The sequence below is a fragment of the Scyliorhinus canicula genome, chromosome 11 (assembly GCF_902713615.1).
Source record: "Scyliorhinus canicula chromosome 11, sScyCan1.1, whole genome shotgun sequence".
In the NCBI taxonomy this organism is placed as follows: Eukaryota; Metazoa; Chordata; class Chondrichthyes; order Carcharhiniformes; family Scyliorhinidae; genus Scyliorhinus; species Scyliorhinus canicula.
Genome location: NC_052156.1, coordinates 121374193 through 121392636, shown reverse-complemented (window position 1 = coordinate 121392636; position 18444 = coordinate 121374193). Strand labels below are relative to the sequence as shown.

General features: G+C 47.3%; 1 protein-coding gene across 3 annotated transcripts in view; it reads right to left on the bottom strand.

Moving 5' to 3' along the window:
- LOC119973666 (uncharacterized protein C12orf40-like) overlaps positions 1-18444 on the bottom strand; it is a 196699-nt gene that overhangs the window by 42332 nt on the left and 135923 nt on the right. For all 3 annotated transcript variants that reach the window (XM_038812050.1, XM_038812051.1, XM_038812052.1), the window contains exons 6-7: positions 10653-10841; positions 4782-4900 (exon numbers count right to left, since the gene is read on the bottom strand). In XM_038812050.1, coding sequence (XP_038667978.1) covers positions 4782-4900; positions 10653-10841 — 308 coding nt within the window. The remainder of the gene's footprint in view (positions 1-4781; positions 4901-10652; positions 10842-18444) is intronic.

Below are 18444 nucleotides of genomic sequence, written 5' to 3'. Positions count from 1 at the left end.
CTGTAAATAAATCACTGCTTATGTATTATAGTTTCACGTCACCCCGCCGGACTCATTCTTAACAGGCGGTAAATGTGGTAATCCACCACTGTATATATATATATGTGTGCCTCTATTAGGGGATGTACAATAGTATCTGCTATTACAGGTTGTCGTAAGCCCCTGCCGGCTAGCTCCGCCCACAGGGAGCAGTATAAATATCCATGAGATCTCCTGAGCTGCCATTTTACAGCTGCAGTTGAGGGAATAACATCTCACGGTAATAAAGCCTCTTTTGTACCGTTTTGTGTTTCTGTGTGCAATTGTTAGCGCATCAGTTACTACGAAAGTTCCCAATGTAAACCTGATCATCCAGTTTGAACTACGTCTCCTCGGCGCGGTAGTCATGTCCCTCCTTCTGCTTCTCTTGCCTCCTGCTCACTTTTGCTCTGGATGAAGCAGATGTAGATGAGACTTTGGCCTTCGATCTAACAACAATTTCGCTGCAGAGAGCCCAGTTGTGGACTGTGGCATGATATGATAATGGAATAGAAACCTTGAGAGCTTTGTGCTCAAAATATGACCTGCATTCTCTTCAATCCCTCCTTCAAAGGTTGAAAAGCTCACTCCACAATTCATTTGAAGCCAGACAAAACAATGCAGTAAGCACATGGTGCATACCATTATTTTACATGAATTCTTGAAATAATTCACTTGCAAATAGTTATCCGAAACAAACAAATCTGGTAGACCATGGGCTGGATTCTCCCAAAATGGGGCTATGTCCCCACGCTGGCCTAAAACGCAGACGTTGCACTCCCGAGTATCCTGCAAAAAATACAAGCCGATTCACTTATTTTCAAGGGGCTAGCAGGGACCCAGAGTACTTCACGCAGCTTTGGCTGCAGATACGGGCCGTCGCACTTCTAGTTTCAAGTCCGCGCATGCGCATTACGGCGGCCTCCAGCAGCCCGAGCGCCATGGCGGACTCGAACCACGGAGGTATCGGGAAGATGCAGACCCCGCTGATCGGCCGCGTGCCCGAGAATCCATCCGGCCCAATTTCTCCCCTGGCCACCCATTAGGTACCCCCTGCCCCCCCCCCCCCCCCCGCGGCCGCGGACTGAGTCCGCATCCACCAGGCGAGAGTCCCGATTGGCCATAGCATGTTAGTTCCACGCCGTTGGGAACTAGGCCAGTCGGAAGCGGAGGATCGCTGGGGGCAGGCCTCTGGCAATGGCTCCTCCCCCCCCCCCCCCCCCCCCCCAGCCACGCGGAGTAATTCGCAAACGCGCGGATATTCAGGGCCCGGAGAATCGCCGGACCGGGGCCGGGCCCGATTTCATCGTGAAATTCACATGCAGTCTGGACCATGGCCTACTCCCAAGGGTGAAGTGGTGCTGGTGGCACCATCTTCTGGTTTATCTGACATGCCAAACAGGATTTCCCCTTGTTCTCCAAGTCCAGATCCATATTAGGCCACCAAACATACCATCTGGCTAGAATTTTCATTCTAGAAGTACTTGGATGAACCTCATGAATTTCACCGATGACTTGCGAATGACCAGGGGGCGAAACTGCCCCTCTTGATTCCCAAAAATGCATCCTGTACACTTTACTCATCCCTACATATCATATAAGGTTTCAACTTATCATCTTCTATGATAGTTGGCTATCCTTGCATCAAAGATCTTTAACTTGCGACAGGACAAGATCTCTGTCCGTCACCTGCATAATCTACTTTGCACTTACTGGAGAATGTGCAAATCTCTTGAGTAAGAAAATTATCTCAGGAGGACAGAATACCTTGTATTATAAATCCGGTTCAGGGAGACGACTCAACGTGTCCGCCTTTGCGTTATCTTCCCCTGCTCTGTACTTGGGAGGAATACATTTTGACGCACTGAAAACTCATCCATGGTTGTGGTCGGCACATGTGGTGAACGAACGACCATAGAATGACTGATGGAATCTTTTCACCCCAAAAACGATAGCTAGACTCGCTTTATCCAACAGTGAGTATCCCTTTTCAGCCTTTATCAGTGTCCTAGGTGCAAAACCAATGGGTTTTTCGGACCCGTCCTCCATTAAATGAGAAAGTACTGCCCCATAACGTAGGGCAAGGTATTGCATAATGAAAGGCTAAGTTCTCTGTGGTCCCAAATTGCACCCGCTTGTTGATCATGGTTGCCACCCCCATGGACTTCGAGTCCAAGTCCGAGCGGAAGACCTGGCTAATCTAGCCCTTCCTTAGTCTAGTCTGGTCAGACACTTTCAGATGTGTCTCCTGCAACATAATTACGTCCACCCTCAGAGCCCGCAAGTGCGCGAACACCCGCACCCTCTTAACCGGCCCACTCAGTCCCTTGACATTCCAGGTGATCAGCCTGGTTGGGGGGCACAACACACCCCCCCCCCCCCCCCCCCCCGGTCAGCCATAGCCTTTCTCAGGCCGGCCCCCGGCCCATGCGTCGTGCCATTCTTGACCCGCCTCTTGGCTGCCTCAACCCTCGACCTCCTTTCCAGTGCCTATTTCAGATCCCTCCCACGTCAGCAGAACAACCCCCCCCCCCCCCCCCCCCCCCCCCAGCAACATCCCCCGATAATCTCATCCCTGCCATCCACTGGCTGTATGCTCCCCCCCCCCCCCCCCCCCCACCTGACTCCCTTGACTAGCCAATCTGCTAGCCCGGTGACTCATCACTCCGGCGCCACCCTGTCTCATTCCCATTGTTTCCCGACCTCATCCCCACTCTCCGGCGCCCCATCCCCCTCTCCAACCCACTGGAGCAAACTCACCGGCACAGGAAAGCATCAACATCAGTAAAACAAAAACCCCCCAACCCATGTCCTTAACCCCCCTTGCTGACTGGCCACCCTTAGTTACCATACCGGCTCTAATGCCCTCCGCGAGCCCCACAAAAAGCAAAAATCCGCACGAAAAGGAAAAAACAGAAACAAACAAAAACAAAAGAAAAAAACCAGTACCCAAAAACAAAGGAAAGAGTCCCAAAGATCCCGCTTGGCGCCTTTAACCCAGTAAACCATTGAACAGCGGTCCAGGCACATTCGGCGTCCCTTCATACGGTAGTTCTCGGGCCCTAATTCACGCCCGTGGGACCTCTTTTCGGGACCAGCCCTTGATCCCTTGATCCCGGCCGCCCCTGCTTCGCCTGCACTCTGTATGCCCCCTCCAGCTCCGGCGGTCGCAGAAAGGCTTCAGCCCCCATCAGCTGCATCAACAGGTCTGCTACAAACGCTGCGGCATCAGCTCCCTCAGCCCCCTCCGGGAGGCTGACCATCCTCAGATTTTTCCTGCGGGCTCTATTCTCCAACTCCTCCACTCTGTCCAGCAGTCTTCTTTGCCGCTCCTTCGGGCCGTCAACTTCTAACGCCGCGACCGTCTGCGCATCTGCTTGCTCCTCCACCGCCTCTCCCAGCTCCTTAACTTTAACATCTTGAGCATCCAGCCTCTGATTCAGCTGATCCACTGCCTTCTGAAGTGGGTCCAAGCTGTCCCGCTTCAACGACTCAAAACTGGTTTTCATTACCTTGAGCATATTCTCCAGCGCCTGCTGGATTGCTGAGTCCGAGGTCCGTGTGCCCGCCATCTTAGGTCCCAGGTCAGCTTCTTCAGCTCCTTGCCTTTGTCCCTTTCTCTCTCTCTTCCTCTGCTTCCTGGACTCCTGCGGTTCCATGTACCGCAGCCCGCTCCTCAGCACTTTCACGGCCGCCTTCCTACCGCTCCATGGTCCCGCTATCGCGGGGATTCAGCCCCTAAAGCCCCGCCGGAGTGAGAGCACGCCGAATGTGCGGCTCACTCGAACATGGCCGTCACTGGAACATAAAAAAACCCATCTTTATTATAAACTGATATTATGCTCCAGAAAATCCATTGGATCAGATCTACTCTTCAGCCTTCACTTTGCGAGAGGCAAGAACCCAGCCTGTTCCATCTTCTGACAGATATCAGGTATTATGCTTCTTGCACCTTCTCCAGTATGTCAAACAAGAAGTGTCTTGGGTACTGAAAATCTGGTCCAATGAAATCACAATTTGTCCTAGCTGTAGCCATCTGATAAGCTTTCAAACAACAGAGCAGTAGGCCGCTGAGTTTTTCCTAGAGAAAAGGATATGTCTAGTCACTGATAGATCAGTGTCATGCAGATCATTGTCAGGCAGAGATCCCAGGAAGAGCATTAAAAATTTCAAAACAACAGCAAACATTTCAGCACAAGAACTGCCTCTTTCTCCCTTTACAGCAGCCATTCAGCTTAGTTTAGGATTGGGGCAGCATGGTGGCCTAGTGGTTAGCACAACCGCCTCACGGCGCTGAGGTCCCAGGTTCGATCCCGGCTCTGGGTCACTGTCCGTGTGGAGTTTGCACATTCTCCCCATGTCTGCGTGGGTTTCGCCCCCACAACCCAAAAATGTGCAGAGTAGGTGGACTGGCCACGCTAAATTGCCCCTTAATTGGAAAAAAAATTGGGTAATCTAAATTTATAAAAAAAAGAAAGAAAAAAAAGCTTAGTTTAGGATTAGCTTCTGACCTGTTATTGCAACTTTCTGGTGAAGACAGGGCAGGGCAACAGGCTTGGAACCCCAAGGACCAGTCATAGTCATGGAGACATAAATTCTACCCACTAGAAATACCTACCTTAATCAGAAAGCCCAGGCCAATGAGCTTTCATTGGAGATATTGCTGGTTTAAGGCAATCTTTTGAATACATTTGGCCTGTTTGCCAAAGCCGTATGAAAAGTGTAATTCCAAAGTCTCCTCTATTATCACAGATCATACCTACCTTCCATTTGAATGCTTGGGTAAGTTCCTACAATTTGGCACAATATGCTCAGTCAGTACAGCAGCGTGTTCTGTGGTCTCAATCAATGGGGTCATGCCACCTTGGATAAGAAAATGTTGCTACAAATTTTAGAACAAAGAAAGTTTTTTTTAAAAATTAACTTGTTTTCTTATCGCCAAAATTATTTTTTTTTGAAAAAAGTTTTATTGAAAAATTTTGAATTTATACAACAATAACGCACCATAGTAAAATACCAAAAATAACAATAATATTAACAATCATAAACATTCGCCCCACCTCCATGAACAACACAGCATTTTAACAACAACGCAAATTAACACAATATAAAGTTACATAATAGACACTACAATAAGGAACACCCCCCCCGGGTTGCTGCTGCTATTGACCAAGTTACCTATCTTTGAGCCAGGAAGTCCAGAAAAGGCTGCCATCGTTTATAGAACCCTTGTATTAATCCTCTCAGGGCAAATTTGACCCTTTCCAATTTTATAAATCCCGCCATGTCACTGATCCAGGTCTCCACACTTGGGGGGCCTTGCATCCTTCCACTGTAGCAGAATCCTTCGTCGGGTACTAGGGACGCAAAGGCCAAGACACCGGCCTCTTTCGCCTCCTGCACTCCCGGTTCTACCGCAACTCCAAAAATGGCGAGTCCCCACCCTGGTTTGACCCTGGATCCAACCACCCTCGACACCGTCCCCGCCACCCCCTTCCAGAATTCTTCCAGTGCTGGGCATGCCCAGAATATATGGGCGTGGTTCGCTGGACTCCCCGAACATCTGGTGCACCTGTCCTCACCCCCAAAGAACCTACTCATCCTAGTCCCGGACATGTGGGCCCGGTGCAGCACCTTAAATTGGATGAGACTAAGCCTCGCACATGAGGAGGAAGAGTTGACTCTCTCCAAGGCATCCGCCCAAGTCCCGTCCTCTATCTGCTCCCCAAGTTCCTCCTCCCATTTAGCCTTCAGCTCCTCCACTGACGACTCCTCCACCTCCTGCATTACCTTATAGATGTCAGACACCTTCCCCTCTCCGACCCACACCCCCGAAAGCACTCTGTCCATCGTCCCCCGCGACGGCAGCAGAGGGAATCCCTCTACCTGTCGCCTAGCAAACGCCTTTACCTGCAAGTATCTGAACATGTGGGGAAGGCCAAATTTATCTTCCAGTTCTCCCAGGCCTGCAAACCTCCCGCCAATAAACAGGTCCCTCAATTTGCTGATGCCCACCCTTTGCCACCCCCTAAATCCCCCATCCTTGTTCCCCGGGATGAACGAATGGTTGCCACCCAGTGGAGCCTCCATCGAGCCCCCTGTTTCCCCCCCCCGATGCCGTCTCCACTGTCCCAAGATTCTTAGGGTCGCCGCCACCACCGGGCTCGTGGTAAACCTCTTAGGGGAGAGCGGCAACGGTGCCGTTACCATGGCACCCAGGCTCGTACCTCTACATGACGCCATCTCCATTCTTTTCCACGCCGCCCCTCCCCCCTCCATCACCCATTTACGCACCATTGACACATTGGCTGCCCAATAGTACCCCAGAAGGTTGGGCAGCGCCAGCCCGCCGCTATCCCTCCCTCGCTCCAGGAACACCCTCTTCACTCTCGGAGTCCCATGTGCCCACACAAAGCTCAAAATACTGCTAGTCACTCTCCTAAAGAAGGCCCTGGGGATAAAGAAGGGCAGGCACTGAAAGAGGAACAAGAACCTCGGAAGCACCGTCATTTTGACGGACTGTACCCTCCCCGCCAACGATAATGGCAGCATGTCCCACCTCTTGAACTCCTCCTCCATCTAATCTACAAGTCTGGTGAAGTTATGCTTGTGAAGAGCCCCCCAGTCTCTGGCCACCTGCACCCCCAGGTACCTAAAGCTCTCCCCTGCCCGCCTAAGCGGGAGCCTACCAATTCCTTCCTCCTGGTCTCCATGGTGCACCACAAACACCTCGCTCTTGCCTAAATATAATTTATAACCTGAAAAGGCGTCAAACTCAGCTAGCAACTCCATCACTCCTGGCATCCCTCCCACCGGGTCCGCCACATACAGTAACAGGTCATCGGCTTACAACGACACCCTATGTTCCTCTCCACCTCGCACCAAGCCTCTCCACCTCTCTGAATCCCTCAACGCCATCGCCAGCGGCTCGATTGCCAGTGCAAACAACAAGGGGGACAGGGGGCAGCCCTGCCTGGTACCTCGGTAAAGCCGGAAGTACTCCGACCTCCTCCTATTCGTGGCCACGCACGCCATTGGGGCCTCATATAGCAGCCTTACCCATATAATGAACCCTTCACCAAATCCAAACCTCCCCAACACCTCCCATAGATACGCCCACTCCACTCTATCGAAGGCCTTCTCCGCATCCAGCACCACCACTATCTCTGCCTCCCCCTCAATCGCCGGCATCATGATGACATTCAACAATCTCCGCACATTCGTGTTCAGCTGCCTTCCCTTCACGAAACCTGTCTGGTCCTCGTGCACAACCCCTGGCACACAGTCCTCTATCCTGGTGGCCAGGATTTTTGCCAGGACCTTAGCATCCACGTTGAGGAGAGATATGGGCCTCTATGAACCACACTGCTGGGGGTCCTTTTCCCTCTTTAAAATTAACGAGATCACCGCCCGCGACATCGTCGGGGACAAAGTCCCCCCTTCCCACGCTTCATTGAGTGTCCACAACAGCAAGGGGCCCACTAGGTCCACAAACTTTTTATAAAATTCCACCGGGAACCCATCCGGCCCCGGTGCCTTCCCTGACTGCATCTGCCCGATCCCCTTAACTAGCTCCTCCAGCTCAATCGGCGCACCCAACCCCTCCACCTTCTCCTCCTGCACCTTCGGGAAAGAAAGCCCGTCAAGGAACCTCTCCATTCCCCTCCTCTCCCCCGCTGGCTCCGACCGGTACAGTTCCCCGTAAAAGTCCTTGAAGACCTCATTCACCTCTACCCCCTTCCGCACCACATTCCCACTCTCTTATCGCCAAAATTCTAACCACAATTTTACGGTAAAATTGAAAATTTGCTTCAGGACAATGATTTGATCAATTTGATATTGGGAGGTTAGGAAAGAAAATAAATGGGCAAAGAAGCTGCCAAGTGGTATATAAACCCAAGTGGTTCATTAATGTCCTTCACGGATGAGATCTTGTGACTCCTACCAATCTTGCCTACATGTGACTTTTCAGTAAGTTCCCACTCAACATTGTCTCACTTAACATTATTTCACTTTAACATCCTGAATAAAATAGTGTCGACATATGCATATAAAGTTGCTAGTTTCACTTTAACGTCAAATATCACAGATGTCCTCTTCCGTGGTTTGCCTTTCCCAAAGCACATCCACTTTCATCATCAGTCCCTCTTCCTTCTGCACCCAGCCTTGCCTCCTAGTATTGCTCCCTGGCCTTGCCTCCACCCCAGCATTGCTCCATGCCCTTGCCTCCAGTTTTGCCACATGCCCTCTGTTCTTATCTCAGTCCCAGGGTTAGTGCTTGCTATGCTAATGTTTTGGACTCCATTCAGTGTCAGAGATTGGTTGGTGCACGAGGCCTAGGTCTTCAAATGTTACCTGCACTGACCATCGACCAACCTCTGCCATTAGATGGATCATGGTCAATAAAAGTAAAAGTATCATAAGGTTCTGTAGGTCAGTGTATATTGATTCTTTTCAACATTTTGCATTATACTGTATATTATATTTCTTACATATTTAGTGATATATTTTATTTTGCAAGTTATTTCAGCTAGGAATGCAAAGTGCTGTACATGAATGGTACAGTATTTCAACGTATATATTGATTTTTCTGCATGAGAAATGGCGGAAGGAACTTATCTCTGGCTTTAACATTGATTTCTATGAGGATCTGGTTAACTTCAAGTCACAATTTTCAGGAACATAACCATCTTCCGCAGAATGGATTCAGTTGGATTGTCACCCCTCCTTTTTTCATACCGGAGTTGCACATTTCTTTCCCATAGTTCTGAACAGGACCTCCTAAGAAATGTGCAGTGAGCTTGCTCCTGGAGTCGTTTCTGTGCAGTGCAGCAGCACCAGAGGAAGTGAAGTCGTGCCAGTAGGTTTAAAGGTCCCAGGCAATTTGATAGGAGACGGTTTCAGTGTGTAAACTAAGTGGATGAGTGGGTAGGATAGGTCGGGGTGGGATCAGCTGGTCAGGGCAAGGTTGTAGTCAAGAGGGTGAGATTGGGTGGTTGGGGAGCGGTCAGGTATTCGGAGGGGTGAGGGAGTAGTCGGGATATCTAGTGGGGAGTTGGGCGGGTCAGTACCATAGATACCCAGGAGTTAGAAGTGGCTTTAATCCATATAACCTTTCCTTTTCTGCTAAGAGAGTTGGAACCATCCAAAGTCTATGATTTAAATTGGGTTTTCTGAGGGTTCAAGGTGCAGGGGATTGCCCATTAGAAGTTGAAACATCCCAGGAAATTCCCACACACACCTCTGTGGGAGGGGTCCCGGAGTGCAATTTCCAGGGTACAAAACCCAAGGACCAGAAGATCTGCACCTACAACTTTAAGTGAGGACTTCCTGTGGTGCTATGGGTTGATTCCCAATGCCGTCTGAAGTATAATAAACCATTCTTTTGTACAAAGTCAGGATGATCATGCCTACCTTCTCAAGACAGCTAGGAATCAGGATTGAAGCCTTACCAGCTTGTCAATGCTCTTATCTCAAGAATAAACAAAGAAGCCAGCAAGACCCTTGACGACTTAGTTCATAAAGACATACTCCAATGCAGAACAGTCACTCAAATGAATATTGACTTAGTTTCAATCTTCGATCTTTGCTCAGTTAGCTAGTCTCCCTATTAGTAGGTCACTTCAACTGACCTGAGTGAGGAAAATCCACCAGAGGAAAATCCACAAGAGGTTCATTTTTCTTCAATATGTACTCACACCTTCTGGAAAGTGTTTGTGTGCTGGATTGAACTGTGTTATGATCACTTCCACAGTCAAATAGCCAGTTAACATTTACTAGCTGAGATTTTTGAATTGTAATATCAACAGTAAACTATTTAAAATTGTTTCTATTGGTGATACAATCAAAATCTAAGCAACTTTCTTTGAATGTCTTGAGAATTACCCCTGGTACTGACCCTAGCATGTATCACTGCCTCCAGAGAAACCAAATGGAGACAAGAAAGTAATTTATGCTTTGTTTGAATGTTTCTTTTTGATATTTTACTTCAATATAATGAATTAACAACCATGTACGATAAGAACCATAAAATAATAATCTAATGGCACAGTCAAACCCAACAGAATGGACAAAGACATCAAGTGAGTTGAAGAGAACATCAAATCCTCACAAACTGACATTGTGTTGTGCCTACCCTACTGATTCAAATGAGGAAATAATGCCAACAAAGTTCAAAATCTCCGTAATGGAATAATTGTTTGGAAGCATGTTATGCAGTTATCTATGTGGTAGTTGCATTGCAGATGAGGAATTGAAACAAATTGTTTAGTGAAGCTCCAGGAGAGGAGCATGAGCAGCTAAGTTTCCTTGGCTTAGTTACTCCTGATCTCAATTATGGAATTTTGGGATTGAATGGTAGTCTCCTTCACTATCGGACTCTGTATCTGGTTCCTTTATAGAATGATACAAAGCCATTCCACAACTCACTTTGTGAATGTCCAGGAATGGACCCAGAAGGCCCATTTTTTCAGGTATTCAGATTGGCACAATTCCTGCACATCTCATGTGGGAGCAGTTATGTTTCATTATAGTATGAGGATGCAATTTCTTGCTGCGAACGACGAAAACTCATGCAATAGCGAACTAAAATGGTACTTAACAACAAATAAAAGTGCAAATGTAACCATTTAAACCTGTAAATGCTGCCGATTGTCATTGGATAAATCCCAACTCGTAGGTAGTTCTGTGCTTAGATTTTCTTGTAAAGAATAGCTTTGAGCACAGGTCCATGAATCTAACAATGGATATCCATTCAATCTTTCCATCAAAGAAGTATCCATAACATTATGTTCCAGAGATTTTGATTCCATTACAGGAGAAAGCTAGGAGCATAATGAAACAAACAAAAGACATTCATAATCTCTTTCAAATACAAATGTATTCAGGGAAGTAAATGTCAATTAAGCTAAACTAAATTAAATTACCTATTAAAATAACAAGATTAGACAATGCATGTAGTTCATGAATAGAGTGATCAAAATACAGACCCTGTATTCCAAATGGGTGGAAACAAGTACAAAACCCAACAGAAGTGTTGCATGTTGATTTCACACACAGTTTTAGTGATCAATTGGAAAATTATAATTCAGGTAAATGTAAATGATAAAGACATTTTAAAAGAAAGTGGGGAAAAGTACTTTGCAAAGAGAGTAGTAACAAGTTACTGGCATAAAATAAAGTCTGCATACAAATGATGGAACAGCTCATCACCACATTTTTGGCTGCTAAAGTGAAGATAGTTATGTACAAGGTGGCTCTGAGAGAAATTTGTTCATGTAGCGCTGCTATGTAAACTAATGTCACTACCCCAGAAACAAGCAGTGCTATGGACCTGCTATCTGCACAACTCATTCCACTGATACCATTGTTGCATGCCACAGATAGCAGCCGCATGGTGTCTGCCCCCAGGGAATCACCACTTAAAGAAGTATTACCCGAACAAATGTTTTCAGCCATGCCTTTTGACAAACATTGAACATTGCCTAAAGGGCAATATAAGCATGTTGCAACTGACTCTGTTAATGTCACTAGCTGTGTCATCCCTATGCTGCATGTGAAAAGTAGATATTCTGACCCTGAACCTGTGATAATTTCTCAAGTATTATTACTAGGTGGGGATTAAGGCCTGCAGATGTGATGGTAGTATGCGGCAGGGCATAGCCAAACACGTTGTGCTCTTGATTTGGAAGTGGTACCCGTGACTGAACTGTTTTTACTGCCATCGTTTTGAGATATTTTAGATAGGTGAGAGACAGTTAGATTAGGACAGACCTGTGGAGTGAGAAAGCAAGTGACTGGATCTGAACTGGAACTCAACACTGATGTATGGTTCATTTGCAGCTATCTTCTATTTGAATTTTGAGCTCTGAGCCCATTTACTATGGTACAACATAATAAAAGCAAATTACTGCGGATGCTGGAATCTGAAACGAAAGGGACAATGCTGAAAAATCTCAGCAAGTCTGGCAGCATCTGTAGGGAGAGAAAAGAGCTAACGTTTCGAGTCCGATGACTCTTTGTCAAAGCTAACAGACAGAGAGAGTGGGAAATATTTATACTGTGGAGTGAGAATGAAAGAAGAGTCATAGCCACAGAAACCCAGGGAAACTTCGTGCTAATGGCCACAGAAACCAAGGGGAAAGGGTGCTAATGGCAGTCCCCAGAGAGGACAAAAGATGTGAACGGTCAAACAGCAGGGAAACTAACATCAGAGGATGAACTGTAGGTGTGGGGGGAGGGGAAGGGGGAAGCAAAGAGGAGAAAGGTGCAAGAAAGAAAGAAATGGTAAAAGACAGTTAAAATGAAATGAAAACAAATGGGTCGAGGTGGAGCTGATCATCTGAAGTTGTTGAATTCGATGTTAAGGCCGGAAGGCTGTAGCGTGCCTAACCGGAAGATGAGATGTTGTTCCTCCAGTTTGCGTTGCGCTTCACTGGAACATTGCAGCAGGCCAAGAACAGACATGTGGGCATGGGAGCAGGGTCTCTTGTTAAAATGGCAAGCAACAGGAAGGTCAGGATCCTGAATGCACACAGACCGAAGATGCTCAGCAAAGCGATCATCCAGTCTGCGTTTGGTCTCTCTGATATAGAGGAGACCACATTGGGAGCAACGAATGCAATAGACCAGATTGAAAGAGGTGCAACTCCTTTACCAATACATTGATGACTATTTTGGTGCAGCGTCATGCTCTCGCCCAGAAATGGAAAAATTCATCAACTTCGCTTCCAGTTTCCACCCCTCCATCACTTTCACCTGGACAATCTCAGACACTTCCCTTCCTTTCCTTGATCTTTCTGTCTCAATTTCCGGCAATAAGACTATCCACTAATATCCACTACAAGCCCACTGACTCCCACAGCTATCTGGACTACAGCTCTTCACACCCTATCTCTCCATTTCATATCCCTTTCTCTCAACCCCTTCGCCTCCGTCGCATTTGTTCCGACGATGCCACTTTCCAAACTGGTGCTTCGAAAATGTGTTCCTTCTTCCTCGACCGTGATTTCCCACCTACAGTTGTGGACAGGGCCCTCAACAGCGTGCAGTCCATCTCCCGCGCCACTACCCTCGCCCCCTCCACTCCCTCCCAGAACAAGGATAGAGTCCCCCTCGTTCTCACATTTTATCCCACCAGCCTCCGTATGCAAAGCATAATCCCAACTCCAGCGTGATGCCACCACCAAACACATCTTCCCTTCACTCCCTCTGTCAGCATTCCGCATAGACCGTTCCCTCCGAGACAATCTAGTCCACTCCTCCACCATACCCAGTACTCTCCCATCACCCATAGCACCTTCCCATGCAATCGCAGAAGGTGTAACACCTGCTCCTTTACCTCTTCCATGCTTAACATTCCAGGCCCAAAACACTCATTCCAGGTTAAGCAGCGTTTCACTTGTACCTCTTTCAATCTGGTCTATTGCATTCGCTGCTCCCAATGTGGTCTCCTCTATATCGGAAGATTTCTCACAAATTCATGGCAAGCATATCATTTGGATCAGTTTGAAACCAATGAAGAGGGAAGAATAGGCTTTCAGGTCCTGGCCGGAATTCTCCAACCTTTGGGATTCTCTTTTCCTTCTGGCAGCGCACCCCCGCTCGCGGTTTATGAGGCATACAGATGTAAGTCATTAGAGCTATCGGATAGTGTATAAACTAGAGTGGAGGGAAAAGCAAGATTATAGAATCATAGAATCCCTACAGTGCAGAAGGAGGCCATTCGGCCCATTGTCTGTACTGACCCTCTGAAAGAGTACTTCACCCAAACTTATTCTCCCACCCTATCCCAATAACCCTTTAAACTAACGTACACATCTTTTTTTGATACAAAGTGGCAATTTAACATGGCCAATCAACCCAGAGGAAGTAGTTTAGAAAGGAAAGTCAAATTGTATTAATAGTAAGGTCAAACAGAGGTTAAACAGGGCAATGTAGCCAAAGAAGTTATCAGAATGTGGGAAGAAAGATAGGAAAAATTTCAAATCCAAGAGAATCTACACTATGTATAGTAATGTATAAGGTCATTGAGAATATAAATGATGAATCTGAATCAAATAAAAAAATGATAATAGCAATAATTGTTTCTAATGCAGAATTAGCAATTAAATTTGCACCGGTATAAAATTTCAGGGTAGGAAAGGAGTGTCAGAAGTATTGATAAGAGACAATAGTACTTTGCATTGGAGCAGACGGACTTAAAAAGAAAATGCTTTAAATAGAATGCCTTTTCACTGCTCTTAAGGGGTTGGTTTTATTACAGAGTATCTCTAAAAATGTAAATCAATTGAAAGAAAACTTAATATGAAATATGTCAGCACATGTAAAGATATGTGTTTAAAACCTCAAAAGTTCACTCCCTCTGACTCTGGGTCACAGTGTCAGCAATGTGTACCATATCTAAAATGCACTGAGCACCTCACCAAGCCTGTTTTCACAGCACCCTCCAGACCCATGACCTCCACAACCAAGAAGGATAAGGACATCCAACACATGGGAACATCCCAAATGCAAGTCTCATTCCAAGTCACACAACATCCTGACTTAGAACTATATTCCCTTCACAGCTGCTGATGTACCTCCATTGGGTGGACCGCAGCAGTTCAAGCAAGCAGCTCACCACTAACTTCACAAAGGCAATTACGGATGGGCAACAAATTCTGTCCTTGGCAGCAATGCTCAATCCCAATAAGAACTAAATAAATGAATTATAATTGTAGAGTTTAAGTATTGAAATGTAGATCAGCAGATATTTGTGGTGAAAAGGCAAGTTCAATTTTTGCAGTGCATTCATAACTGTTTTCCCAGACAGTATGTTAGTTTATCAACAAATAAGGGAGCAGATCTGACCTGACCCTGGGTAATGAAGCATACAAGTAAGATACGTAAAACCAAGGGAGTTCCAGGTTTTTGACCCAACATTTGGGAAGCAGTCATCACATTATGACGGAATGTGAGAAACATAAAGGGAAAAATTGAGAAAATGGGCTTCATCTGTACTGGCAAACCCTTCTTCCAGCTACAAATCCCTCACCTTAACCAGCCCCACTTCTCTCCACTTCCTATAAGTGTCATCTATCCGCCCCCGGGACGAAACCTTGGTTTTCACACAACGATGTTAACATCGACATCCCCTCTATCTTAAAGTGCCTCCTCAGCTGGTTCCAGAGTTTCACTGTAGTCTGCACTACAGGGCGCTCTGAGTGTTTCCTTGGCGCCATTGGCAATGCTGCCGTCGACATAGTCCTTAAGGACCCCGTAAAGAATTCCTCCTCCATCCAAACCCATTCTACCCCCTCTCCTTCTCACCATCGCCTCACCTCTCCACGTTTGCCACCCAATTATAATGTAGCAGGTTCGGCAAAGCCAACGCTCCGTGCTGCAACTGCCTTTGTAACAGGGCCCTCTTAACCGATGGCAGCCTGTCCGAAATAATTGTGTCCAGTTTCCGAAAGGAAGTTTTCGGTACAAAGATCGAGAGTGTCTGGAATATGAACAGGAACCTCAGCAGAATGTTCATCTTCACCACTTGGATCCTCTCTGCCAAAGTCAAATGCAGCATGTCCCACCTCTTCAGATCCTCCCTAGTTTCCTCCACCGGTTTTGTTAAATTCCATTCATGAAGCATCACCCATTCCCTCGCTACTTGAATCCCCAGGCATCTAAACCTTTCTCTAGTCCCCTGAAATGGCATCCCCCTAAATTGGCTCACCGACTCAATTCATTCACCAGGAACACTTAGCTTTTCCTACATTTAACTTCTATCCCGAGAATGCCCCAAACTTCCCCAACAGGCCCATGATCCTCTCCATGCTCTCCAGCGGGTCCAAAACATACAACAGTAGGTCACCAGCATAGAGCGACACACAAACTGGTGCGGTTTTAAGCAACAAGTAAAATCGATCTTTGCCTGACATGGCATGCCGTCCATTGTCATGTCAGACAATGGTCCCTGATTCAGCAATTATGAATGGACTGCGTTGCTCGCCAGTATGATTTCAAACACATCACATCGAGACCGCTCTATCCACAGTCGAATGGGAAGGCAGAGAAGGGCGTTCACATAGTTAAACAGCTGCTCATGAAGGCTTTAGACAGCGGGGAAGACATGTACCTCACTCTGCTCAGCTACTGGTCAGCCCCACTAGCAAATGGTCTGTTACCAGCAAAGCTGTTGATGAGCAGGCAGCTGCGGACAATCCTGCCCTCCATGGTGACCCCCACAGTTGATCGAAAGCTCCAGACCAAGCTCATCCTACAGAAGCAAAAACAGAAGGAAGCATATGGCAGATCTGCAAAGGCTCTCCAGCCTTTGCAAATACAAGACACGGTCCTAGTCCAGGATCCCAATGGTAGAGGGTGTTCAAGGCTAGCAACGGTTGTCCAGCAAGTGGGTCACCACTCGTATAGGGTGCTCACCGAGGATGGCTCATTTCTGCGCCGAAACCGAAGAGCCCTACTCAAGGTGCAGTGACCTTTTGTACTCAACCCAACAAACGAGTCTGAATACACTCCTAAGATCAAAATAGGTACAGACAATCCAGCACACCCAGCTGCAATCAATGCATCTGCACTAGTGCCGGGGGAACGGTCAGTGACTGATGCAGATATGGCACGCTCACCAGCCCAGCTGATCCTCAGGCATTCGTCCAGAGTACGGCGAACGCCAGATAGACTGAACTGGTGATTGAATATTTATTTTTAAAACAAAAATGTGATTGTAAATAAGGATGCCTGTAAAAGCATGTTTCTGCAAAGGAGGGGATTTGGTGATATGTGTGTAGACATATGTATGTATAACTGTACATAGTTGTACCAATGTATATATTTGTCTATAATATAGCACCACTGTACATAGCCACTGATCAATACATGTAGGGACAGTTCTGACCTCCTCGTCAGCAGGTGGAACCAGACACCGACACAATGATATATATTTAGGGGAATGGACAGGAGGAAGACACTTGGCAATAGGATGGACAAGAGGACGGGCATCTCCCTCCATGGTTTTACAGTAACAGAGACGGAATCATTTGTACATAGAAATGCATGGTGACCATCAAGAATAGATACTTGTCAGACATCTGGTGGCGGTCATAAAGGAGTAGGTCGCACATTTGGTGGCTCCCCCTCGGGTCGGACCTTTGGACCTTTCCCCTGATTTTTTTACGGACTTTACTCGGAAAATTGATGGTGGACGTAATTGTGAGGCGGAATCCTACATCAGTGCATGGAGAGGCGGACTAGGAGTGCTTGCAAGGGAACAAATAGGCGAACAGAGAAGGCATAGGTTGAAGCTGCAGCGGGAGGAAGCATGGCGGAGGACCGGAGTCATGGCTCGACAAACCAGCAGTTGACGGAGCAGTTGCTGCAGTTCATACGAGAGGGCTTCGCCAAGCAGAAACAGGAATGCTTGGGCCCGATTAAGGAATTGATCACTCGGCTGGAACATAGATCCAGAAAGTGGAGAAGGCACTGACTAAGCAGGAGGAACACCAAACAGCAATGGAGGTGGAGGTGAGATGCTGAGAGACCAACAGAAAAGGCTCCAGGAGAAAGTGGAGGATCTAGAGAATAGGCCCCGCTGGCAGAACTTGAGAATCGTTGGTCTCCCAGAGGGGTCCGAAGGAGCGGACGCAGAGTCATATATAGCGGGCATGTTCGAGAAGCTAATGGGGGAGGGGACGTTCACCCGACCCTTGGAGGTGAACGGGGCTCACAGAGCGCGAACGAGGAAGTCGCGTGTAAGGAACCCCATGAGGGCGATGGTGGTGAGATTCCACAGGTACCTGGACAAGGAGTGGGCCAGTCAGACGTGGAGCTGTAAGCGGGAGAACAGCATCCTGCGTATACCAAGATCTGAGTGCAGACATAGCCAGGAGAAGAGCGGGGTGCAACCAAATTACGTCGACCCTTTTTAAGAAGGTGAATTTTCAACTGCTGTATCCGGCCCGTCTTTGGGTCACCCAAGAGGAGCAACATTTCTACTCTGAGTCGCCCGAGGAAGCGATGGACTTCGCCTGAAGGAAAGGGCTGGCAGTGGACTGAGGTGTTTAAACTTTGCTGCAGCGTTCACGTTAATATAGATTTTGTTTTTGGACTATATCTATAATGCCATATGTATTGATCCTGGGGCTGCCGCATATTTGTGTGATTAAAGTTTGCATTTGTACTGATGGGGGATGGAGGTGTGAATGTGAGGTGGGGTATTTGCTTTTTCTTGTGTTTCTTTCGGTCAACTGAGCTAGGATTGTTTTCTTTTGCATATGTGTGGCCGAGCGGGGGAGGGGGGTGGAAAAAATAGGTGGGAAAATGTCTGGCGCCATGGACGGGGGCTACCAAGCTAGTTGGGCAGGCTGGCTCACGGAAGCGCAGTGAGGGGTGAGCAGATGTTATGCTTATTGAAGGGGGTGGTTTGCATAATGC